Below are 25,631 nucleotides of genomic sequence, written 5' to 3'. Positions count from 1 at the left end.
TCCTCCCTCCAAAAACCAAACAGCAGGACTCTTTCCCCAACCAGACCAAACTGTCAAAGGGGAGCTGTGAACTCTTGATCCCTGCCAGCTTCTTATTACAGAGCACAGGAAGGAAGCAAATACGCATTCAAAACAGAAATGTGAAGAGCACAAGAGGAGGTCAAGGCCTTGTTCCTGCACAAATGGCATTTCATACTTGGCAGGACTTTTTAATCACTGGAATGGAATCACATGTCATATTTGGCTGTATTGGAGGCAGTCAGTGTTGGTTTGTAAGCTTGCCAGGCCTTGCCAAGGCTGTGCTTTCCGGGCACTCGATTGGAAGGTGCAGCTTGCTCCCAGGATCCTGTGCTCAGCAAACCTCATTGGCGGCAAACCTCAAGTGGGCTCCTCTGGAGTGATCCAAGCCAATTGTCTGAGTGAGTGCTTCCAAGCAAGAGGCATTTGCATGGACCTGTAGCAGTGTAGCAGCGTCTCCCTCAGCCAAGAGGTGAGCTTGGGAGTCTGTGGGCACAAACGCTCCAAGGGAGACGAGAAGAAAAGAGGAACTCAGACACGATGGTATGGTTTTGAACAAAAGGGGCAACTTTATTAATATACTTAAATAGGTTACAAGTCGTCACTTAACTTTCTAACTAAAGGAAACAAAACAGGACAGAATGGAGTAGGCAAAAAAACTTTCCATCTTGGCCAATCTGTTGGAAAGCCAAAAATTCCTACTCGGCCCCCAAGAGGGCGACCAGCAAAGCCCATTCTGTCCCTGGGAGGGAGGGGGAGGGAGGGAGGGAGGGAAGGGAGGAAGCCCAGGGTCACACGGAACAAGGGAATAGCAGGGCAAACAAAATTGGGGGGAGTCCCAGCCAGCCCCCACCCACCCCACCGCTCCTTGCAGGCATGTTCACTTGGTCTCCTCTTCTGGGGCGGATCGACTCCTCCAGCCTCCCAGCAGCAGCACATGCCTGCAAGAAGCACAAAGCAGCGTCAGTGGGGTTGCCCTGCTCCTCCTCCCTTTCCACTCCGGCAGCCCAGCAAGCGGGGATCGGGCAGTGGGGTGGGGGTTGATGGGGGGGCAAGCCAGAGAATTCGGGCTCCCCACTGTGCAGCCACAGCATGGAGCAGGAGGGAGAGGAGGATTCTCTGGCCTGCCACCGGGCAGCTCCAGGGGGCGCTACTGGGGCTGCAGGGGGGCCCCAGAGTCTCCCAGGCTCCTCTGCTGCTGCACCGATTTGGGAGGAAGGAGGAGGGAGCGGAGGGGGGAGTGAGGCGTGGCTGCGGGAGTGGAGGGGGGGAGGAGCACACCCTTGGCAGGGGAGGGGGCGGATGCCTGGATGGGGCTTCCCCTGCCAGGGGAAGCCAGGCCTCTGGGGAAGGGGAGAAAGGTGGAAGGAGGAGGGGGCGCTCCTTGGCCAGCTGGTGGGAATGGAGGGAGGCGGTGACCTTGCCCTCCTGCTGGGGCCCCACAGCCTCCCCGGACCCAAGGGAAGCCCAAGAATGGTTCCAAAGGGCCACTTGGGGGCAGGGTGGTCCTGTAGCCTCCTCCCACAGCCTGCCAGCAGAAGCAAGGGGAGGGGCTTCTGCACCCCAGAGGCGGGGCTTCCTTGGGCCAGGGGAGTGGAGCCTGCTACCCCCTCACTCCTCAGACAGAACTGCACTTCCCTGCTGGATGTCTTCTTGTGGACAGATCTTGTGTCCACGCGGTTGGAGGAGGTCTTCTGGGAGGCCCCTGCGCTGCACGGTCTTTCCTGAACCTCCCTTCAGCTGCTGATCTTCAAGGGGAGAGCACGGGGCTGTTGTTCCTGGAAAGAGAGGAGGACATTGGTTCAGAGATGGGGGGTCTCCTCACACTCTCCCCCATGACACCACCAAGCACCAGGGACTCCTGGCAGAATATTTGTGTCCTCATTTCCCAGAGGGAAGAGAGATCTTTCCTCTTTCCCTTTGGCTACTGGTACAACCAGACACAAGGGCCGAAGATGGCATTCCAACACGAGGGAGGGTTGCCCAGATTCCTGCCCACCCTTCCTGCAGCCCAGGCCCCCTCCCTAACCATTGGGGCCCCTTCAAGTGAAGCCCTGTATTGGTCTACTCACCAGTCGGTCAGGTGGAGAGATCACCGTACTCTGGCGGGTGTCTCTTCTTCTTACAGCCCGCCCACAAGCGCCGAACGGCAGCCCGCAGCCCGTGCCGGGAGTGGAGGGAAAAGGCCTTCTTCACGATCTTCTCTGTCTTGCAGGCAACTCTCCCGACCTCGGGGTCATGGTCGCCAAGCAAGCTCTCCAGCGCTGGAGGGATGAAGGAGAAGGTTCAGAAATGGCATGAAGAGATCACCCCACCCTTGGCCAAGCCCCACCATTTCCACACCAAGAGGGCGCAAGTCCTGACTCTTTCTCCCCTGCACTCTGGGAAAGCCTACTGCTGAGCATCCCTGAGGATGCAAGCGGGACCTTCCATTTGAGGGGACAGGTGGCCCATTCCAGCTCTGTGGTCCCTAAATCTAGGCCTCTCCCCTCACAGAAACTTCCCCTTCCCACCCAGAAACCGGCACTTACCAGCATGGAAGGTCTCTATGTTCCCTTCAGTGAGGATGCTGCCCTTTTTGTGGACCAGGTGACCTAAAAAACAAGGGTGGAAGGAAATGGGACCACAGTTCAGGACACTGTGCATGGACAACCCGATCATTCAGGAGAGGAAGTCCTCCCCTCTCTGCTCCCTCTGGGACTGACAATTTGAGCCATTCCTCCAGGGACTCTTATGTCACCTTGGGTGGAAATTAAGCCAAGAGACCTCGCTAACACGCACTGGGCCAGTCCTCCTGGGGAGGGAACAGCTCCTGCCCCTCCACACCCTTCTGGCAGTGCCTTCCAAGAGAATGAACCTTTGCCCACCAAGACGACCCACTAAGGGAGACCCAAAAGTCTTGTTTCGCTTACCGATCAGCAGGGCAGCCGTTCTCCTCACTGAAGGCTGCTCGCTGCGGAAGAAGCCCAGGATCTTGGTGGCCTCCATCTCCACGGCGTCTTCTGTGCCGAGCTGCCGAATCTGGGATCAAGAACAAAGACAAATCCCGAGTGAGCAAAGCATCGCCCAAAGGTCCTTGAGCCATTTGAGCCGAGGGACGGACAGGGAGGGGCTGCCCTTACCAGACGCTTGGCGATCTTGTGGAGCAGCTCCTGCAGGCTGTAAGAGTCCCGCGCCAGCAGCTTGCCCTCCAGGTGCCATAGGAGGGCTTCCGCCAGGAGGCTCAGATTGTCCTTCGCAGCCTGCCAAAAGAAAGACCGGAATGGGAGTGAAAAATCCTCCCAAGGGATTCCAAGAAACCTCTTAGGGGGCTTCAAGGAGTAGGGCCTGGATAGGCCAAACCACAGCGGGACAGCTCGTGAATTCACCATCCCGTGAGGCTAACTCTGGGGTCTGCCACTGGGCAGCTGGACTTGGGGAAGCCTAAACACCTTCGTAGGGGTGGCAGGAAGAAGTGGGCTCTCACCTGTACTACCTCCAGGTCCTCATCCTCCACATGCATCAGCACCGCGATGAGGGTCGTGATGTTCTCCTCTGTACCCTCATGATGATGGTGGCAGTGCTGCAGGAGATCCAGGTGGGTCCTCATGGCTGCCCTTCGGATCTTAGCCTCCTCCTACAAAGAAGAACAGGGCTTGTTATTAGGGAGGAATTCCTCACCTTCATCACCATGCAGAAGAGCTTGCATGGGTCTCTAGGGGGTGTCTGGTTTCCCTTCTCCAACCCGTTCGGAACCTGCAGGTTGGCCGGCCCTCATAGAGCCAGGCGGAGGGCTGGCATGTAAGTACTCACGTGGTGGAAGAGAGGGCGGCACAGGGCAGCCAGGGCAGCATTCACCGTGGCCTGGTGTTCTGATGGACAGTGCCTCAGCCGCTCCATGAAGGCCAGGACCCCCAAAGTGGCTTCCAGACTGGAGGTCCTGAGCCCTCCCAGGATCCCAGCACTAAAATCCTGGGGTTTCTTCGCCTAGGGAGGGAAAAGGTGGATCCTTGAGAACACATGCTAGTCTACCCCCTGCTAAATGTACCACATAGCTGTCCATGTTTGATGCCGCTTGGCTTCCATCCAAGAGGGGTGAGAAGGCGGCATTGGAGCACGTGGGGAATCAGGGCTCCCACTGAGAGATGCATTCCCTTAAGGATTTCTCCTTCATCCTGTGGCAAGGGTTCCACAGGCTGAATCCTCCCAACTGGAAAAATCTTCCTGTCACAGCTGGGGATGCCTAGGAGCACCAGCCTCAGGAAGGGCTCCCCAAAGAGAGGAGTCTCCATGTCTAGGGATGCTCCATGCCCAGGGATGTCACTCACTGCCTTCAGCTTTCCATAAATGTGGAGAAGACCCCTTTCGCTCAGGTAGCGGATGTTCTGGCTGGGGTGGACTAGCCACGCTACCAGGAGCATCCAGGTCTTCTCTAAGGCAGCAAAGTCTTGGTCTTTCAGGAGCAGCTACAAGAGGGAAAGGAGCAGAAGACCCATCAGCCCCTGGGGCCAAACCCTCCTCTCAGGGAAGCCCACCTGAGGAAAATGCTTCTCACCTCCACAAAGAAGGCCACCTCTGCGAGGGAATGCTCTTCTGGATCTTTATCGAGGCTGAAGAGGGAAGCCAGGTATGCCTTCAGCCTGGCCACTGTGGAGGATGGTGTCTGGAGGAGAGCCCTGCAACACACAAAGGCCCCTGCTGAGTCCTGGGCGGGAGGCCCAGAAAGAGCAGACCTGACCCAAACCACCCCAGCCCCCAGGCCTCCTGAGGAATCTCCTATTCACTCCTACTTACCTCACCAAGAGGGCCACACCCTGGAGGCAGCTCTGCGGAGAGCACAGGGATTCCCAGCAGGTCTTCTCCGGGGTCACCTGTGCCACCCTCTCCAGCAGGGTTCGGACAATCTGCGCGGTCTCCCTGCAGAGAAGAGAAGGTTGCTGTCACACCATGTCAAGGGTGGAGGCAGTGGACAAGGGAGGGACTCCTTGCGGGGTGGCGTAGTATCAAGGGTGGAGGGACTGAGTTGGACCAGGGAGGGAGACCACAGAGGTGAAGTGACTTTATCCACAGCTGGCTTTTTAACACTGCAGATGCATTTTAAGGCTCTCTGCAGAGCCAAGAGGGCTGCAAATTCTGGGCTCTCCTCTGTGTAGCTGAGGGAGGGGACCTCCGTGCCAGAGTCACCCCAACAGGCCAGAAATGCTGCTCACCCATCAGAGTGGGACATGGGAGAAATGACCCTAGCCTGTCCTCCCAGAGTGCTGGAAGGAAGACTTGCTGGCCCCGCTTTCCCCACCGCCATGACTTACTCAGGAGGCAGGTCATGGCTGTCTCGGTTCCCGACTCCCTCAGTGGTGTTCTGCAGGCCGGTGAGGATCTTGTTGACCAGGCCCACCAGGAGTTCGGGGAACCTTTCCTCCACCTCACTGGCATACTCCACGCTACGGATGACGTCCCCAATCTTCTTTGTTGCTCTCCCCTGTGACGAAGAGGAGGGTCAGGCCTCAGCACACAGTCCGAGGGACGGTTATGGGTCAGGAGAATCCCCAGGGCCAGGCCAGTGCCATGGGTGTCTGCACCCACATCTGGGCCTGAAGGGTGCTGCCTCTGGCTCAGGGTGCATGAGGTCAACTGCAAGGGAAAGACATCCACAAGGGGAAAAGGGAAGTCCCCACCTCCCGTGTGAACAGTGACTGCCATCCAAGCCGCCATCCTGTGTAGTGCAGGAAAGGAGGGGCAGAGGGGTGGAGTCAAGTCACCCTTGGTTTGCGCCCCTTACCTCTCCCAGATGGACCGAGGAGAACCAATCTGGGGCCAGCTGTCCTCTTCTTTCCTCTTCGCCGATGTTCCTGAGAGAGGAGAGGAGAGAGAAAAGCTTCTCAAAGAACTGTCCTGTTGGAGATGGCAGCCAGCTGAAGAAGAACACGGGCACCCAAAGAGATGCTAAGCAAAGATCTCGCCTCCTTTGGGAGGTGGCTGGCAGGGGAACTTCATCAGGCCAGAGATCTCCCAAGTCCAGCCTTTCATTCCCCACTGAGAAGCCCTGGGAAGTGTTCAAAGGGGGCATCGAGACAGGAGCCCTCCCCTGCTCCTTCTCCACAACACCCGCTCATCCCAACAGCATGGGGGTCTCAGAGCTCCCTCTGCTAACAGCCAGCAATAGACTTGCTGGTGTCTCTCTTGCACCGGCTGCCAATAGGCCTTCTTGGGTGAACTCCCCCTCCAGATTTCTCAGGGAGCAGGTAGGAGGAAACATCCCTCTATGGGGCTCAGACATGGGGGATCTGCCCCTGTCCCCTGCAGCCTTCTGCTGGCTACGCTAAAAGCCCCCCAGCTCCCTACTGGCTCCTCAGCTGAGACGAGGGTACCTACCTGGCCGAACTGGGGGTCAGCGGAGAGTCCCACACCTCGTCCTCGATGCTGCTGATGTCATGCATCGTGTCATCCTCATCCATCGAGGAGCACTGGGGAGGAGAGAGAAGAGAAACGGGAGTGTTCCGGGGCTTGCATTGACCTTGCGAGGCTTCTGAGAGGAACCAAGCCCAAGGGACGGTTGGGAAGACATCCGGCTCTAAAATAAGACCTGCCTCTTGGTAGAAAAGGCATTTGGCATCTCAGCCCAGAAGAGCCTTTCACCACATTTTTGCCCCCTTTCCAATGCCTCAGCTGCATTTCCTCCCATCCCACCAATCACAATCCCTCCCATCCTGCAGCATCTAGAACTAGAACCATTCCATGTTCTGTCTCCTGCTGGGGAACAGGGCACTCGCACACACACACACACACACACACACACACACACACACACACACACAACCTAGAGCCCGTTCACATGAAAAAATGGATGATGAAATGGATCAGTTCTGACCTCCGCGGAGGACGAGTCTTCCACCGTGTAGGTGTTCTTCATCATCTTCTTGATGAGCCACTTCTTTGGCTTCGGGACTCTGAGAGGAGAAAGGAGAGACATGGCATAAGAACAGCAATGCATGCCCCGTGGATCAAGTGAAAGACACATGTAGCCCAGAACCCAACAGTGGACAGCCAGATGCCTGTTTAGTTGTTTGTGAACCACTTGAGACCTGGTTACATGTGGCATTAAAGTGTGTTTATTCAGAGAGAGAGAGAGAGAGAGATCTCGAGATTCGGAGGTTCCTTGGCTGTCATGGGTTATAATCTTCAACTGGATTCTCCTCCATGAACATGTCTAATCAACCAAGGTTCCCAGGGAAGGTGATCTGCCTCTATGATCCCTGGAGCGGCCCTTCAGCTGAGAAAGGTACCTGGGGGAACTGGTGGCATAGTCCTCTTCCAACCCCTCTTCCTCCATGCTGGCATGTGGAGTCTCGGCCCCCTGGAAGGAAGAACTCTGTGAAGGAGAGAAGGGGGAGAAATGGTTGCTCTGGCCCTCACATTGAGCTTCCTAGGCTTCAGCAGGGAAAAGGCCAGCCTGGCACCTTCCAGAGGTCATCACCGGGTGAGCTGAACGCAGGAAGTGGGCCAGAAGGGGATCGTCCCGTTCTGGACACAACTCTTCCCGCTTTCCTGATTTTCAACTTTCTTAAAAACCACTTTGGAGCCCAGGCATGCTGGCTGGAGGCGGGCGGGAGAGATGGCAAAAGAGCTCCTCTCTCGTGCCCGCCTTCCTCGCAATAAGGTCGGTCGGGCTGATTTCAGGCCTTCGCGCACTCATGCAAATGGCAGAGGGGAAAGGCATCAACTCCCCCCACCCCAAGACATGCTGCGCTCCCTCACTGAGCTGGGGCCCTGATGGCTCTGGTGACTGGAAAAGACCACTTCCAGTCCACTTCATGCTTTCAGTCGGCTCCTTAGTGAGGACACTAAAGGCACGTGCAAAAACATGCCAAAACTGGGTCTCCTTTCCTCTTTCTTTCCCATTTCTTTCCCCTTTTTCATTTAGTTCATTTCTCATTGGTTTGGTTTAGTTTGCTTATTGTTTTGTATTTTTATTCATTCTTCATTTATTTGTCACTGTTTTTCAATGGTTGCCATTAAAGCAACAGGATGCTCCACCTTTAACTGTGAGATCTCGACCAGAAGTCAAGGCCATAGCCACCATCTCCTTGCGGCCATCTTCTTTAATCCTATCACCCCCACCGTGCCACCATTGTGATGCAGTGTTGTTTAGGGCATGGCTGTCCCTTTACCATAGCTTTAAGCAAACAACTGTCAGAAGATGGCCGCCCACCCGGCAGCATCAAAACTGGGGCCATTCCACATGCTCTCTACTCCTGGGCAACACGGGGGACCCACACGCCCAACCCACAGTTCTTCCGAGGGAGGGACTGGATGTTGAGGCTTCCTGACCTCTCCAAGGGATGGCTCTTGGTCAGCGGCGGTGTTTTGCAGCCTCCTCAACACGGTGCTTGGCCTCTGGACGCTAAGAAAAGAAAGAAAGAAGACACATGAGATCAGAACACGAGTGCTTAGAAAGAGCTCTGCTTGATGAGATGAATGAGGCATGCAGCCCAACACCCTGTTTCCAGGAGTGGACAGCCAGATGCCTGCAGGAAGCCCATGGGCTGGGCATGGAGACACCTGCCTCCATGGAAACAACCCTCCATGCTGCTCGGAGCTTCTGTCCACCCTTGGCTTCTTGCTAAACTAACCACCTCCACCCCCCCAAAAATTGCATGGGCTCCTAAGGAAGGTCCTCTACTTCCATGAGCGATGGAGCTGCCCCTCCAGGTGAGAAAAGAGTACCTCAGGGAACTGACAAAGCTCTCCACGTCCAGCTCCTGATCCCTAGTGTTGTCTTCTGGGATCTTGGCCTCTTGGATGTCAGGACTCTGCATATGAGACAAAGGTTTCCAATGAGTGTACTCACTCTGATCTTCCTAGGGCCTAGGATTCGTAGGGAGTTTTCCCCCTGACATTTTCTTTGAGTTCATTTTTATTTCTTTAAATTATTTTGATTTTTTTTTAAGACAAAAAAACCTTATTAAAAAGAAACCATGTGTTCTAATTCTAACTGTGGTGGGAGTGCCAGGGAACAGCCACCACATGCTTGTGGCCATTTGGTTTCATCCTATGTCCAACCATGAACCTCCATTGTGATATGATCTACTGTGGTCAGCAAACTGGCCACCATCCTTCAAAAGGGCCATCAGAATCAGTTGGCTGCACTCTGCAGCTCTAGTCCAAAGACAGCATGACAGGTAGGTCTGTGAAATCTCTTTCTTTCCCTCCCCAAAACCAGCCATTAACAGAAACATCACTGCATGGGAGCTCCAGAATGGAATGCGAACTGCTTGTTGTCATTTCTTGTCATTTCTTCTGCATTCCTTTCATGGGGAATGGAAACCAAGAGGAACGGGACCCACTGGCATCAATAGTTTGGCCCAGAGAGTCTTCTTGATCCCACCCCTTCATGTCCTCTTCTCTCCTCTCCGCAGGAAACAGGGTTAGCTCAGCCTTTCCAAAGGGAGAGACAAGGTGGGCCCCTGAGTCCGGAGTGAGGGCCATCCCTCCTGCTGTGGGCTGTTTTTCCCTGAGGGGACCAGGATTGTCTCTCCAGAAATGCCTCTTCAGTCAAGAGACCTGGAGGATCTCTGCCAGGAAGACCCTCTCCTCTCCTGACCCGTCTCAGGGTCTTGGGAGCCGTTTGATGCCTCCAATCCAAAGCACACCAACCCAGAAAGGTGGCCATTGGAAGGAGAGGCAGAGGGTTGCAGAATCCTTCCCTAGCCACGACGTTCCCACTGTAATCCTCTGGCCAACATGCAGCAGCTGGATTTCCTCCCCTTTCAGGATCTGACCCCGCTCTGTCTCCTGACGGTGGAGATGCAATCTCCCCTCACCCCTCCACCAGCCCATCCACAAAAGCGACTGGAATCGTTTCCTGACCTCACAAGACCATTCGGTGTCCACGGTCTGGAGAAACCATCCATCCTCCTCAACCGTGAAGACACTGCAGGAAGAAATACAATGGCCTGAGTACCTCGGAAGAGCCTTGCTGGATCAGACCAAAGATGCATCTGGCCCAGCACTCTGCTTCCAATAGGGGACAGCCATCCGGCAGGCCTCCAGGAAGCTATCCTCTGTGCCCTTCAAGCTAGCGGACATCACCACCACATCTTGGAAGAGTGAATGCTTCTACGCAGGGGCGTAACTACCATGAGGCCGGGGGAGGCCGTCGCCTCGGGGCCCCACTGCCTTGAGGGGCCCCCCAGAGACACCTCCCATGACTCCCCATTGCCCCCTGCCCAGCCCCAAGACCCTTCAGCCACTTGCCCTGTTTGCCCTCCCTCCTGCTGGTCCTCCTGGTCGGCCATCCAAGCAGCAGGCAAGCTGCTTTTCTCCCGGGCGCCTCTCAGCTGATCGGCGGCTGGGCGGGGCTTCCAGGGAGGCCTCCGTGTAGGCCTCCGTGAAGCCTGAATTCGAGTAGGCTGGCCAGCCCCAGGAAGAAGGCTGGCAGTCAGAGTGGCCACTCCAGTTCTCTGCAGCAGACCCTCTTCTTCCCAGGCCAGACAGCTCCGCCGTGGCCAGGTAGAAGGTGGATTCCTTTTGGTGGTCACACCCCGCCCCCCGCCCCCTATATCCAGGTAGGGATCTGCTTGCCATAGGGCTTGGATGGGGGGTGGGGAGACTGAGAAGTCTCTGAATATTTCATTGAAGACTGATTGGAAAATTGGCTGGCTTAAAAAAACCTCTAAAAAGTCCTAGAAGTGGCTTGTTTCATGGCAGGAAATTACAAAAACTTCTGGAACAAATTTATTCATTCATTCATTCATTCATTCATAAATACACTTCTGTTCAAGTTGTTTTGCAACCCAGGTCTGAGTGAGAACTGAGACATGAGTGAGAACTGTGACGCATGTGTTGTGCTTTTATATTTTTCCTCCTTAGGGTCAATCTGGCCCACATGTGAATGCAGAACCTCCATTCCAGAGGAGATGTGTGTTAAAGGGCTTTCAAAGCCTCTTGTGAAAAACCTCCTGGAATCAAACTGGACTGAATTTGTTCAGAATTCTGAGAAAATAAACATAGGCTCACCCTGCATGGTTGAAAGTCTCCTTTGCTAATCTGCAGCAAGGGGCCCATCTTAATCATTAGTGTTTCTAGTGTGTTCTAGGCATTAAAAGTAGCACAAAGATATAGTATTCAATGTATATCACTATATATTGTGAAGTGTGTGTGTATTCAGTGAAATGTATTTCTTGGCAGCATACATATTTTGAAATATCAGACTTAAATCCTTGCAAGCCGGGGGTGTGTGGAAGCCCTGGGCTTGGGGGGGGGGGGCATTTTAAAATCTCTTCTCAGGGCCCACTCCAACCTTGCTACGCCCCTGAGCGCATTTGGGTCCGTTCTTAGAGCTCTACTTCGAAAACGGAGCACAATGCAGAGAGCTTCATGATTGAAAAGGGAGCTGCATCTGCTGTCCACAGAGCCACCACCGGGTATTACTTGCTGGCAGACTGGAAGTCGCTTAGATGAACTTCAAGCTCAAATCCTTGGTTTTGTAAATACACCACATGAAAAAGGAATTTTTGACTTGGAAATAGTTGTGCCTGAAAGGTATCCCTTTGAGCCTCCAAAGATGCACTTCCTGACTCCATTTAAAAAAGGTTTTACTCCCATATAATTCTTCTCTTCTCATTTGCTCAATTTTGTACATCTGTTTTTTGTATGTTTTGAATGAGGACAGAAATGTGAGAATAAAAGCCCCCTGCTTACGGGGCAAAGAGGCACCTTTTTCTCTTTGTAAACCGCCCCGAGGCATTTTTGGAAGGGCGGAATAGAAATCGAATTATTATTATTATTATTATTATTATTATTATTATTATTATTATTATTATTATTATTATTAAAAAATTTCTGGGCGGGGGGGCCCATTTAAGAATCTTGTCTCAGGGCCCACTCCAACCTAGTTACGCCCCTGCTTCTACACAATGTATGAAGACGTCGTTTTTGACTGTCTACCCTGCAACTCTTGCCAGTCAGCGGCACTGGATCCATCTCAGATCCAGGCTGGCAGGGGGACAGAAAACCTTCCCTACACAAAAGTTCAAGAAGAAACTCTACCTCCTCGGGGAACTGATGGCATGTGCGTCTTCCAGGATCTCGTTCCCAGTGTTGACCGTCTGAATCCTGGAGCTGTCCGAGAATGACTTCTGTGGATGAGAATGGAGAGAGGAATGGGTGCTCTGGGGCCCACTTGACCTTTCCAGGGCATCTGGGGTCCAAACATCAACCCTCCTTCAAGAGGTCCTTCTTAACAGAGGAGCTTAAAGCAGGAGGTGGCTCCTTAGCACCTCAAAACCGTGTCTACCAACGTGTAACTGGGCTCAGAGAGGAACCAAACCCAAGAATCTACTGAACCTCAGAAACCAGCTTTCTGCCCATTCCTGGGCAGTCGGGAGAGATCATGGGTATTACACAACATTTGGAGTGGCAGGATCCCGAAGAAGAGTCAGGCCTCCTGCTACATGGGACACTGTGGTTTCTTGAATGGTGCCTTTAATTAAGGAAAGCCTAGCTAAGTTCTTCTCTTTGCTGGGCAGAGCTCTTGGCCACTTGATGCTGCAGACCCGTGTTTTGAGGCCCTTTTCAAAGACACCAGAAAGGGGGCCATGTGGAGCCAAGAAGTGGCAGGGGGGAAAGAGTGCACCATCTACCCCAAAGAAGACTTTCCCACTCTAGTTCCCCTCCAGACTGCTCCCTTCCTGGATGTGTTTTCTGCTTGGTAGTCCAGAACAAAATCAAAGTCTAGAACCCTGGGGGAGGGAGTGATTTGGGGCAGGAGAGCGGAATGAAGGAGCCAGGTTGGAAGATAGGTAGACACACCCCTCTTCCCTCTCAGCACTTCCCATCCCAAAAGTTCCCATGATGCTTCCTCCATAGCGAGGGTCTCCAACCTTTGCCTGAGTCACTTGTAGTTGAGCCCGGATTGTCACTCATCCCACCCACCCAATTCACTGCGACTACCACTGCAAATATCAAGGCATATGGCTTTTCCAGACAAGTTCTCAAAGCATCCCTTCAACTTGCTAAGACTGGATCTCTACCACACGCCCTCTATTCTAGCTCGAAATGGGGTCTCTCCCACCCCCTCCCAGCGCTGCCATGTACAGACTGGGTTTTCATCCCTTACCAGTGACCATTTGCTCGTTTTGGCCACGGAGCACTCTTCATATATCTCCTGTGGCTGGAAGTCACTGAGATGGGAAAAGGACAAAAGACACAAGTGAGTGAGTGTTTTAAAGGAACCCAGAGTAGTCAGTTTCCAGTAGTGGGCAGGGGTGAAGGCAAGAACCCTCCAAGCTCCTTGCAACATAAAGGTTACTTTCTTTATTTTATTTTATTTTATTTTATTTTATTTTATTTTATTATTTATATACCCTCCCCGCTCTCCACAACATAAAGAGCTAGCTAGCTTTCTTTCTTTCTTTCTTTCTTTCTTTCTTTCTTTCTTTCTTTCTTTCTTTCTTTCTTTCTTTCTTTCTTTCTTCCTTCCTTCCTTCCTTCCTTCCTTCCTTCCTTCCTTCCTTCCTTCCTTCCTTTCTTTCTTTCTTTCCTGATTCATTCATTCATTGGATTTATATATATTTTTATACTGCCTAATTTAAAAACCTCTAAAACAGCTCAGCTCCCTTGGTTGGGGTTTGGAGAGCGGCTACTGGTCAGAGTAGAGCAATGGTCTGACTCAGCATCACCTGTTCCGAGGGGCTGCCACGACCCCCTCCTCTGCCCCCCAGAGGGGCTTCCACTGTTCCCCTCCCAGTTGCTCCCTTTGCCCTGCAACCACTCAAGGAGGCACCAGCAGATCCAGCCCTGAAGGAGCAGCCAGCCACAACCTGACTCTAGTCTCCTTCTCCCGCTCTGGGTGGCTGCAGGGCTCACCTGGAATCCAGGGCCTGAGAAATAGTGGGCCAGGCACACCAGCCCATGGAGCCCCACAGCCCTTCAGTCCTCAGAGAGCAGACTAGGGGACCGATCCCCCCACCCCACCCATCCTCATTTAAAACCCTAGGGAGCAAAATGTGCACAAGAACCCTCCCTGGCCTCCTGTGCCTGAACCCCTGGATCCTCTCCCAGAACCCAGCTAGCTCAGACGGATCGGCTCTTCTCCTTTGAAACTCCCTTTACCTGCCCCTGCTCTCATTCCTTTCTGTCTTCCCCACATTCCAATAGTAAGAACTTAGACTGGGTGCCTCTTGCAAACTGGGACCTCTTGGGGGTTGGGCTTATTAATGTTGGGGTCATGACTTCTATGGCAGAGTATTCAGCAGCTATTTCATTCCCATTACAGCAGAAGTCAACAGGGTCTCCGGGGCAAAAGCTTGTCCATGATAAGCAGGGAGATTCACACAAGGTTAAACTAATCTGCTTTATTCAGAAGAAGATGCTGAGAGGAAAAGACCTCTATCTGACTTCTGGCTACGTGTTGGTCAGAGAGAGACCTGTCGTGGTCATCAGGGTTACTGGTGCCAAAGGCCGATGGCATCTGGAGCTGGATCTCCAACAATGAAACCCTGGCAGGGGCCATGTTTCTTGAGAGGATCCTAAGTGGTCCTGAAATCCAAGGTGCCATAAATCAAGAATGGGCCCAGATAACCCAGGAGGAGCAGGAGGACGTACCTGAGAGGAGCCACAGTAGTTGCCTCATCAAGGCTGCCCACGCCGCGGAGTGAGGGGCATCCTTCTCCCATGTCCTGTCAAGGAGAGAGGAGAGCAGGAGTGAGGATGGGCTGGGCCAGCTCACACCCACCGGGGTCATTCCTAAGCAGCCAGTGGGGACTCCCACCCCAGATTTCTCATCAAACCGCTTTGAGAACTTGGGTGGTCTTTCCCCCACATTGGACCTCTTTGGGGCAGGATGGTGAACCCTCCCTCTAAACCCCGTGACGGAGGCCATGTTCAGCGCTCCCACATGGCCCCAAATGGACAAAATTTGGCGTGAGCCGCAGGGGAGACAGGTTGCTCTCCCCCTGCTAAATATCAGAGTATGACCACTTTGAAGGGGTCTCTTGGCTCAGTTAGCTGAACTCCCTGGGCCCCGTGGTTGGCATGGGGCACCACCAGCCAGCAGGGTTGCCAACTCTCTCACTAATCCTGCTCCTGTGACTTCAGCAGAAGGCTGGCATGCAGATATCAAGCTGGTGATACATTTCCCATCTCTTTGGGCTAAGCTGGTCAAGCTTTTGCTCAGAGCAGAGGAGCCTGGCCACATCAAGAGGGGGCAATTCCCATCTTCCATAGAACCTGTGACTCCCCCTTGGCAGAAATGGCCCTTTCGGTCCTCCCTCCATCCCCCTTCTCAACATTTCATTTCTTTTACTGAAGAATGACCAGTGTTGTTTTCTTCACTCCCTCATATGGCCATCCTGCCCCTCTGAAGGGGGAAGCTGCAAGGATCTCGGAGAGACCAGGAACCCCTTCCCTTCCTCTGTGCAGGTGGCTCCACTCTGCAGTTCCTCTCTGGATGAGATCCTGGAGGAGGGAGGGGGCTGACGGGGCTCTGACCCATCGATGGGGGGCTGCTACTCCATGAAGACCCCGTGAAGATGGTCTGGGCCAGTCCCTTCCTGCACTACAAGGTCAGCCCAGAGGGGCCAGGACAGTCTCACTTCCTAAATGTCTCCACCTTGACCCAAATCCAACCCCTGGGGGTCTCCCCATCCCCACCCCCTTCATCAAGAGGGGGCAATTCCCATCCTCCACATAAGTGCCACTTGGCAGATCTTGCCATTTCTATCTTCCCTCCATCCTCCTCCACAACATTTCATTTCTTTTATATCCTACTTTTAGTTTAAAAATATCAAAGAGGCTTACAAGCAATAAAACTTGTATTATTTCATTCTAAGCTACTGAGGAAGAAGCCTTTCAAAAGAAGGTCATCATCACCATCAATCCAAAGAGGGAGGGAGGGAGGGAGGGATCTAGGGAGGGAGAGTGCCTCTCCGCAGGGGTGTTGCTGGAGACTTAAAATGTTCCCGAGCCTGATCCCTTTTATTTATTTATTTATTTATTTATTTATTTATTTATTTATTTATTTTATTTATATACCGCCCTTCCGAAATGGCTCAGGGCGGTTTACAATTAAAACAGGAAACATTAAAAACAATTAAAACAGAGATGCAAATATAAATACCAATTTAAAACTACTTAAAAAACAATTAAACTATCAAAACAATTAAAACACTGAAAACCAGGTATTAAAACAATTAAAACTGATTAAAAACCCTGAAAGGCCAGGCTCTCTTGAAGGACAGTAAAGAATCAAGATTACAAATTTCCGCTGGGAGTGCATTCCACAGTCCAGGAGCAGCTACAGAGAAGGCCCGCCTTTGAGTCGTCACCAAACGAACCGGTGGTAACCGGAGACGGACTTCTGCAGATGACCTTAACGTGCGGTGGGGATCATGTAAAAGAAGGCGCTCTCTAAGATATCTTGAACCCAAGCCGTTCAGAGCTTTAAAGGTAATAACCAGAACTTTGTATTTTGCCCGGAAAAAAATGGGCAGCCAGTGTAACTGTTTTAAAACAGGCTTTTGAGCATCCAATCCAGGCATTTCCAGCTCCCAAGAATGACGAATATTTTTTTAAAGCCACCTAATGGCTGCACAGGAGATGGCAATGGTCAACCCCTCCTGTATTCTAGCAAAGATAACCACAGGGCTCTGTGGGCACCAGGAGTCGACACTGACCAACAGCACAATCTTTCCTCTCCTTTAATATGGCCATCCTGCCCCACTGAAGTGGGAAGCTGCAGGGATCTCGGAGAGGCCAGGAGGTCCTTCCCTTCCTCTGTGCAGGTGGCTCCACTCTGCACTTCCTCTCTGGATGAGGTCCTGGAGGAGGGAGGGGGCTGACAAAGCTCTGACCCATCGAAGGGGGGCTGCTGCTCCATAAAGACCCTGTGAAGATGGGCTGGGCCAGTCCCTTCCTGCCCACCAGGGTCAGCCCAAAGGGGCCAGGACAGTCTCACTTCCTAAATGTCTCCACCTTGACCCAAATCCAACCCCTGGGGGTCTCCCGCCACCCCCTTCAACAAGAGGGGGCAATTCCCATCCTCTACAGAACCGGCAACTCCCACTTGGCAGAATTCGCCATTTCTATCCTCCTTCCTCCCCCCCCCACATTCCATTAAATTGATATCTTCCTTTTAATTTAAAAATAATGAAGTGGCTAACAAACAATAGAACTCATATAATCCCATGCAAAGCTACAGAGGAAGAAGCCTTCCAAAAAATGGAGGTCATCACCATCTATCCAAAGAGGAAGAGAGAGGGGGAGCCTCGCTGCAGGGGTGTTGCTGGATGCTGAAAGTGCTCCCGAGTTTGGGCTCTTTTCACCATCCATTCCAGTCATGCTCAAATACCAAGAATGACCAGTGTTATGTTCTTCAAGTCCCTCATATGGCCATCCTGCCCATCTGAAGGGGGAAGCTGCAGGGAGCACGGAGAGGCCAGGAACTCTTTCTCCTGTTCTGTGCGGGTGGCTCCACTTTGTGCTTTCTCGCTGGAAGAGGTCCTGGAGGAGGGAGGGGGCTGGCGGAGCTCTGAGCCATCCATGGGGGGGCTGGTGCTCCATGAAGACCTTGTGAAGGTGTGCTGTGCCAGTTCATTCATGCCCACATGGGTCAGCTCAAAGGGGCCAGGACAGTGTTGCTTCCTAAATGTCTCCACCTGGACCCAAATCAAACCCCTCTGGGTCTCCCCCCCCCCCATAAACTGAACCTATTTGGGGCACGGCGGTGGACACTCACTCTGGACTCCTTGCCCGAGGCCATTTTCTGCACTCCCTCACGGCCAAAATTGGACGGAAATTGTTTGTGAGCAGCAGGAGATGCCAGAAAGTCTTCCTTTCAACGGTCGAGTCCAGAGAGTTTGAAGGCAACAGTGGAACCTCCAGCCCCATCAGGATCCGTTGCGACCGGTAAACACACCCAGCTGGGGACTCCCCCCTCCAGCAACCGCCATGTTTGAATGTACACAAGGATGGTGGAACTCCCAGGCCCAGTGGTGGGCACAAGGCACCAGTAGGCTGGGTTGCCAACTCTTTACCTGGTCCTGCTCCTGTGACTTCAGCAGACGCCTGACATGCAGATCTTAAGCTGGTGAAGCAGTTTCCCATTTCTTTAGGCTAGGAATGCCTTCACCTGCTCAATCTGCTCAAGCTTTTGCTCAAAGCAGAGGAGCCAGGCTACATCAAGAGGGGGCAATTCTCATCCTCCACATAAATGCCACTTGGCAGATCCTGCCATTTCTATCTTCCCTCCACCCCCCCCACCTCAACATTTCATTTCTTTTAGCCAAGAAAGACCAGTGTTGTTTTCTTCCCTCCCTAATATGGCCATCCTGCCCCTCTGAAGTGGGGAACTGCAGAGAGCTCAGAGAGGCCAGGAACCCCTTCCCTTCCACTGTGCAGGTGGCTCCACTCTGCACGTTCCTCGCTGGATGAGGTCCTGGAGGAGGGAGGGGGCTGATGGAGCTCTGAGCCATCCATGGAGGGCTGCTGCTCCATGAGGACCCCGTGAAGCTGCACTGGGCCACTCCCTTCCTGCCCTACAAGGTCAGCCCAGAGGGGCCAGGACAGTGTCGCTTCCTAAATGTCTCCACCTGGACCCAAATCCAACCCCTGGGGGTCTCCCCCGCCCAAAAAACATTGAAACTATTTGGGGCAGGGCGGTGGACACTCACTCTGGACTCCTTGCCTGAGGCCATGTTCTGCGCTCCCTTCACGATCCAAATTGGATAGAAATTTGCTATTAGCAGCAGGAGAGGCCAGAAAGTCTTCCTGCCAACGGTCGAGTCCAGAGAGACTGAAGGCAGCAGCGGAACCTCCAGCACCATCAGGATCCGTCGCGACCGGTAAACACTCCCGGCTTGGACCCCCCCCCCCAGCAACCGCCATGTTTGAATGTACACAAGGATGGCGGAACTCCCATGCCCAATGCTGGCCACGAGGCACCAGCAGGCAGGCTTGCCAACTCTCTCCCTGCTCCTGCTCTTATGCTTTTAGAGGAAACCTGGCATATTCAAATTAAACCGATGAAGATTTCCCCATCTCTTCATTTTCATTGCAGCAAAAGCTTCATCTGCTTAATTTTGGACTGTCAAGCTCTTTTTCAAGGCACAGGAGCCAGGCTAGCAAAAAGGTTGGCAACCCTGCAGGATAAAGACTGAAGTCCATCCCTGATCACACATGGAAGGGGACAACAGTGATGTGAATTCGGTTCGTCCCTGGGTCCGCCTTTTAGCCAATCAAACAGACACAGTGGGAATCTCTTTTGAGGCGTTTATTGCAGATTAGCAGTGGGCTTTGGCTCTGCACTGAATACAAATTGGTTATAGGTGCATCTTACATTTATACAAACAATCTGAATGATGCTGACACCCTAGACATAGTATACGTGGCAATAAAATGGTGGGCTAAGTATCTAGTACGCATGCGAATGATTCATTGTTCATCTGGTGATTACTCCTTATTTGGTTACATCCTGTTTTCTTAATTGTCGGCAAAGAACAGTGAGAATCCTGTGAGAACCAAGTTTCCTCAGATACAATTTAGTGGAGAGAGATAACGACGTTGATCATGAGAGGCCGTGATGACCCTGAGCTGGGCTGGGGTTACTTTAAGTCAGACTGAGGTTTTCTAAGTAAAATGGAGTTACTTTGGTTTTCTAAAAGACATCAATTCCCCCCTGAAACACTGGATCATCCTGAACCTTCAGGATATATGGGCTTGTAAAGGTACAGCTGTATGTATGGGTCTTACATTATGGCAAGGTTGAAAGGTTCTCATAAACATTTGGATTCAAGCTAGAATGCATTATAAGCAGCAACATGTGATTATCAATAAAAGGAAAATACATACTATAATTAGAATTATCTTCTTTGCCCATAAATCAATAGGCTCTCCATATGAGTTAAATGAAAGTCCTAACTGTTTGGAAATATTAATAATAGCTCTTTCTAACACATAAACTCCTAATCTTGGAAATATAGTTCTGTGTTTTGTGTAGCTAAAGGATTTGGGACATATAGGTGCTGAATGGGCTGTACATATGGCAATAAAACTAGATACATTGCATATAATATCCTAGAGCTACAAACATAATTAGTATAATTCTGATTTGATATAGATAAAAAGTTTTACACATAGCAGCAAGGTGTACATATAAAGATCATACAACTTATAGCAAGCAACATTGTTTTAACCCATCTTTATCCCAAATAAGGTATCAATAACAGTCTTGCATTGTGGAACCAGGTGCTTCTAGTGATTAATGGATTATCAGCTTGTGGAAAGCGATAGCAATGACAAGTCACGTACAATCACATTGCTTAAATACAAGTGTCTATAAAATTAGCAGGTCAAGCTTGGGCTAGCTTAATGTCTTAGAGCACAAACTTGGGGATAGGTGCAGACTTGCAGGTAAATGCTCTGGGAAATGACCGGAGAGCAAGCATGTGAGGTCCATGTCCTTACAGCACAGGAGATAGCATGGTTTTCAACATAATGATAGCACATAGTCACTACAAGAAAGTAATATAAGAAAGTGGTGTAAATCATCAACTCCCACCACGCTTAGTGTCCTCTAGAGTCTGTCATGGCCAAAAAGGAAGCCATGGAGAGCTTTAGAATTAAAATTAAAAAAACCCTAAGAGTCCTTGGTAAAAAAAAATTTTAGTCCTTCAGTTGAGAACCAAATGCTCTTGTACAACGTTGCAGGATTTTGGCTATCCTGGATGTTCTCTGATCCGTGTTGTTTTGGCTTGTTTGGATAGTGTCCATAGACAAGCTCGAATGTTCATGTGTTTGGGAGCCTTGATTCCCCCCCCCCCCGTGGGCAATCAGAAATAGTCTCTTTGGCAGAATTTGAAATAGTGTCTTTGGCAAGGTATCTTACCCAGGTAGGATGGTTCCAGGGCTTTACAGCTTGGGGAGATGCTGTTGCATGTATGACTCCAGAGAAAAGTGACAGTCTCCAGGCATTTGTTGTCTATCCCTCTCCTATAGCACTTAGGAGCAGGAAGATGAACTTTGCATTAGGCCCTCTTCTTCGAACACAGGACAGGGTAGCAGATGGACGTTCTGTCACCATTTGGTTGGATTGGAAATGCAGATAGGGACTGCCCCCGGGTAGCTGCTGCTGCTGATGGTTAGCTTTCCTGGGTCAGTGTCGATGTCCTCTGGAGACTCCCTTGGGATCACGTTCTGGCGATGGATCCAGGTATTCCTTCATTCTGGAGAGGACCAATCCTTCTTGGAAAGACAATTCAAGGCACTGCTGGTTGCAAACCTGTTTACTTGAGAGAAAGACAGGCAAGTGAGTTGCCAATTCCCTCCCCCCTCATGTAGGGACAGCGTCCTGAGACGCTGTCTGGGTGCCAACCATCAGCCAACCATCTGGGTTCCATCCATCAGCACAAAAGGAAAAGTCAAGTTTTCAAGGCAAATAATACAAAGGATGGATAAAACCTGAGGCTATTTTCAATTTGGTCTTTTGGCATTTTTTCTTTTGTTCCTATGTTCATGAGCCCCTATGAGCCCCTGGTGGCGCACTGGTAAATGAGCCCCTGGTGGCGCAGTGGTAAATGAGCCCCTGGTGGCGCAGTGGTAAAAACTGCCGCCCTGTAACCAGAAGGTTACAAGTTCGATCCTGACCAGGGGCTCAAGGTTGACTCAGCCTTCCATCGTTCCGAGGTCGGTAAAATCAGTACCCAGAATGTTGGGGGCAATATGCTAAATCATTGTAAACCGTTTAGAGAGCTCCGGCTAGAGAGCGGTATATAAATGTAAGTGCTATTGCTATTGCTATTGCTATTCATGGAGCCGCTCTGGGAAGAGCATCTGAAGGTTCCAAGTTCCCTCCTTGGCTTCCCCAAGATAGGGCTGAGAGAGATTCCTGTCTGCAGCCCTGGAGAATCCGCTGCCAGCCTGTAAAGACAATACTGAGCTAGGTAGATCAGTGGTCTGACTCAGTATATGGCAGATTCCTAGGTTCCTAGGTTCAAATGATCTGGCTGCTCACAGTTACAGTGGCAATTTTCTGCATAAGGAAACACCATCCCCATGATGGCCAGCACTTCTGTGATCAGCAGTATGTATGACCCCCTGAATATAAATATTTGTAGTAGTTGTAGTAGCAGCAGCAGCAGTATAGTATATAAATGTGATAAAATAATAAATAAATATGTATGTAATATTTATATTAAACATATTAAAATTACAAAATATGAAATATGAGATAGAAAGAAAGAAAGAATTAGTTTGTGAGGAGATACAGTGATGAGGAAGCCACTTAATTGTGCAGCAGAGAAATGACTTGATTATCAAGCCAGAGGTTGGCGGTTCAAATCCCCGCAGGTATGTTTTCCCAATATAGGAAGATGCTGAAAGGCATCATCTCATGCTTCAGAGGAGGCAATGGTCAACCCCTCCTGTATTCTACCCAAGACAACCACAGGGCTCTGTGGTCATCGGGAGTCAAAACCGACTTCATGGCACACTTTGCCTTTACAGTGATGAGGACAAGTTTCCAGAGGATAGACAGCAGGGGTGTGAGAACTAGCTGGGTTCAAGCCGGTTTGGCTTGACAGGTCCAGGGTCAAACTTGGCTGGTCTTGTGTGTTCAAATGGGCACAAAATGGCCAGGATGGTTCCACTCAAATCCAGTTCAAATTTGAACCAAGCCTGCATAACTCCTTTTGTGTACATCCCTAGTAGAAAGTTTGAAAACAATTGAGCTAAACCAAAATAATCTCAAAAACATGTCATGATGTGCAGCGGCCCTCTCCACCCCCAACACAGGACCTCCAGTGACTGTTGCTGGTGTCTATCTTAGGTTTCTTTTTAGATTGTGAGCCCTCTAGGGACAGGGATCCATCTTATTTATTTGTTATTTCTCTGTGTATAGCTGGACTTGGAAGAAGCAAGATAGAAAAAGTATTGACGCTGCTGGAGAAGACTTTGCTGCTGGAGAAGACTTTTGAAGATACCATGGACAGCCAGGAAAACAAACAAATGGATTATAGAACAAATCAATCCAAAATTTTCACTCAAGGCAGAAATGACCAGGCTTAAACTATCATACTTGGGACCCAGCTCCCTTGAGAAGTCTAGAATGCTGGGAAAAGTTGAAGGACAGAGAAAATGAGGAGGACCAGCAGCAAAGTGGATGGACTCAATTACGGCTGCAATGAACGCACCACTGAATGACATTAAAGGCCAGGTTGAAGACAGATCATCTTGGAGAGAATCCATCTATGTGGTCACTAAGAGTTGACACCAACTTGACGGTACTTAGTCAATCAATCAAGAGAAAAATGACATTGAGGACAGATTATGGGGAGGTAAGGCATAGACAGGAGATGATTCAGCACTTTAATCAGATTCCCTCCTCCTAGTTCTTACGTGACTGTGTGAGAGTGAGAGCTGCATGTAGAGAGACTGCTCTGCCACTGCCATGTCTAGTTTGGCTCCAGTCAGACCATTGGTCCAGCTAGCCCAGAACTCCCTGCTCTGACAGGCAGCAGCTCTCCAAGATCCCAGGGGATGGGGCCGTAGCTCAGTGCTAGAGTATATGCAGAAGGTCCCAAGTTCTGTCCCTGGCAGCATCTCCAGAGAGAGCTGAGAAAGACTCCTGCCTGCAACCTTGAAATGTTTTAGCTGGATTTCACTGAGCAGAATGATTAACTGCACTTCACTGAGCAGGTGTGAATGGGTAGAAGGCCAAAGTCTGTCATTCTCCTGGGACAATTAATTACCTGGGATTATCAGCAGGTAGCCATGCCCATGACATTTCTGGCTGATTCCGGCAGTTAAAGGCATGGGGAAAGGGAAGAACAAAGACTCATAAAGTCCCCATTCCTCCTGGTCACCTTGACCCTCTAGATTCTTTTTAACAAATACATGTCTGTGGATTTCAGCCTTTTGCCTTCCACCAAAGTCTAGGAAGTGTTTTTTAAAAGAACACATTACATCATGAACACATTACAACCAAATCCAGTCCAGCTACATCCATGCAGTTTCCAGGCCTCCCGACTTTGTGATGTTTACCTCCTGGCAACTTTGAGCCGTGTTACTTCCTTAATTCGTTCTCTTGTGGCCGTTTCGAGGAACTGTGGGCGTCACTGGCCATCTAATTGCACTAACATTTCTCCCGGGGGAGGAACAGCGGAACAGGTGCTGGAGGCGAATGGTTTGGTCGAAACCAGACTCAGCTGGAAATCTTGGCATTTCCCTGGGCCTCTTTTGGCCTTGGGGGACTATTGATGGCTCTGCTGATATGCAAACGTCCGTCTACAGTTCCAGAAGTGAAACACGGCAGGGGGAGAGAGGAAAGTAGATCTGGTGGAGAACATGAAGAGATGTGCATACTCCCGTCAGTGACGGAGACCCTGTTGCTGGCTGTACCGGTGACTGAGTACTCCCATTGAAATGAAGAGAACAAGTCAACTTGTCCCATTCATTTCCATAAGACTGCTTAGAGTCAGCCGCAGAGGGAGGCCAGCGGTGACCCAGGTGCTGCCCCCACCGTGGCCCCCTCCAGCCAAACCCCCTGCGTCTGATGTCAGATGCAGGCGTGTAGTTTTGCTCCCCAACAGGCCCACGTGGCCCTGTTTAGGAGCTCAGTTGGCCAGCGCTGCGTTCACCTTCAAAAGTCAGGGGGAGCTGCTCTGGCCGCACTGCAAAGGTAGTGCTGGCCAATTTCGCTCCCAAACGGGGCCACAGGGCCCCATTTGGGAGCAAAATCACACACACCCCTGTATCAGACAACTTAATCTGGATTTAAGCCAGTCAGTGACTGGAGTAGCCCATCTCATAGCTGCTGCACTTAATTGTGTGTGTGTGTATACACATATATACACAAAAACACAAATTTAAGTGGTACAGAGACTATTGCAGTCACTGGTTCACATCCACACTAAGTTACTCATAAGCAGCCTGATTGAAATTCATGGGACAAGTGCAATTTTCTGAAGCCTGTCGCTTAGGCTGAGGAGGAGGGATACGCTGAGCTTCAGCACATAGCCAGCCAATCAGCAGCGGAGGGGGAGGGTCTTCACGCTGCTCCCTCCCCTTCTGCAGCAGACACAGCACTGAGGACACATCAGCTTCAAGCCGGCAATCCTGAGAAGGGGAACAAAGAGCACAGCTGCAGTGTGGGGGCAGGAGGGTTCTGAGCCCCCCCTCGATAGGATTTATTGAGTTATTTATTTATTTACATAGACAGGTGTTATTGACTGGTTTGTTTTATCCAGACATCGAGTCCTTCCCAAGGACCTGCGATGGCTGAATTTTATTGTCAATGTTGTTGCTGTTGTTATAGATATCGTCGCAGAATATAGGCTGTTACCAGTAAAGTTGCTTTTTGTATTTGGCTGATGGTGATTTCTGTGGCCCCTATGGTGTTGAGGTGCTCTTCAAAGTCTTTTAGAGCTGCAACCAGGGCGCCAATGACTACTGGGATTATATTGGTCTTTTTCTGCCACAGCCTTTCAATTTCAGTTTGTAGATCTTTGTATTTTATTATTTTTTCTATTTCTTTTTCTTCTATTCTGCTATCCCCTGGTATGGCTATGTCGATTATTTTGACTTGTTTTTCTTTCTTCTCGACTACAGTTATATCTGTTGTATTGTGTGGCAGATGTTTGTCT

The 25,631-nt window shown here is 51.0% G+C and overlaps 1 protein-coding gene across 1 annotated transcript in view; it reads right to left on the bottom strand.

Annotated features, from left to right (window-relative positions):
• Positions 1–564: 564 nt before the first annotated feature.
• Positions 565–25,631, bottom strand: part of LOC128332675 (uncharacterized) — a 216,859-nt gene continuing 191,792 nt past the window's right edge. Inside the window, exons 6-19 of the mRNA XM_053267261.1 lie at positions 6,866–6,944; positions 6,370–6,461; positions 5,777–5,846; positions 5,307–5,476; positions 4,792–4,914; positions 4,553–4,673; positions 4,326–4,463; positions 3,811–3,984; positions 3,485–3,634; positions 3,141–3,260; positions 2,931–3,039; positions 2,550–2,612; positions 2,091–2,282; positions 565–1,796 (exon numbers count right to left, since the gene is read on the bottom strand). Of these exons, the coding sequence (XP_053123236.1) occupies positions 2,098–2,282; positions 2,550–2,612; positions 2,931–3,039; positions 3,141–3,260; positions 3,485–3,634; positions 3,811–3,984; positions 4,326–4,463; positions 4,553–4,673; positions 4,792–4,914; positions 5,307–5,476; positions 5,777–5,846; positions 6,370–6,461; positions 6,866–6,910 (1,560 nt within the window). The 5' untranslated portion in view covers positions 6,911–6,944 and the 3' untranslated portion in view covers positions 565–1,796; positions 2,091–2,097. The remainder of the gene's footprint in view (positions 1,797–2,090; positions 2,283–2,549; positions 2,613–2,930; positions 3,040–3,140; positions 3,261–3,484; positions 3,635–3,810; positions 3,985–4,325; positions 4,464–4,552; positions 4,674–4,791; positions 4,915–5,306; positions 5,477–5,776; positions 5,847–6,369; positions 6,462–6,865; positions 6,945–25,631) is intronic.

This window comes from Hemicordylus capensis, chromosome 7, assembly GCF_027244095.1.
Source record: "Hemicordylus capensis ecotype Gifberg chromosome 7, rHemCap1.1.pri, whole genome shotgun sequence".
Lineage (NCBI taxonomy): Eukaryota > Metazoa > Chordata > Lepidosauria > Squamata > Cordylidae > Hemicordylus > Hemicordylus capensis.
This window is presented reverse-complemented; position numbering and strand designations above follow the sequence as displayed.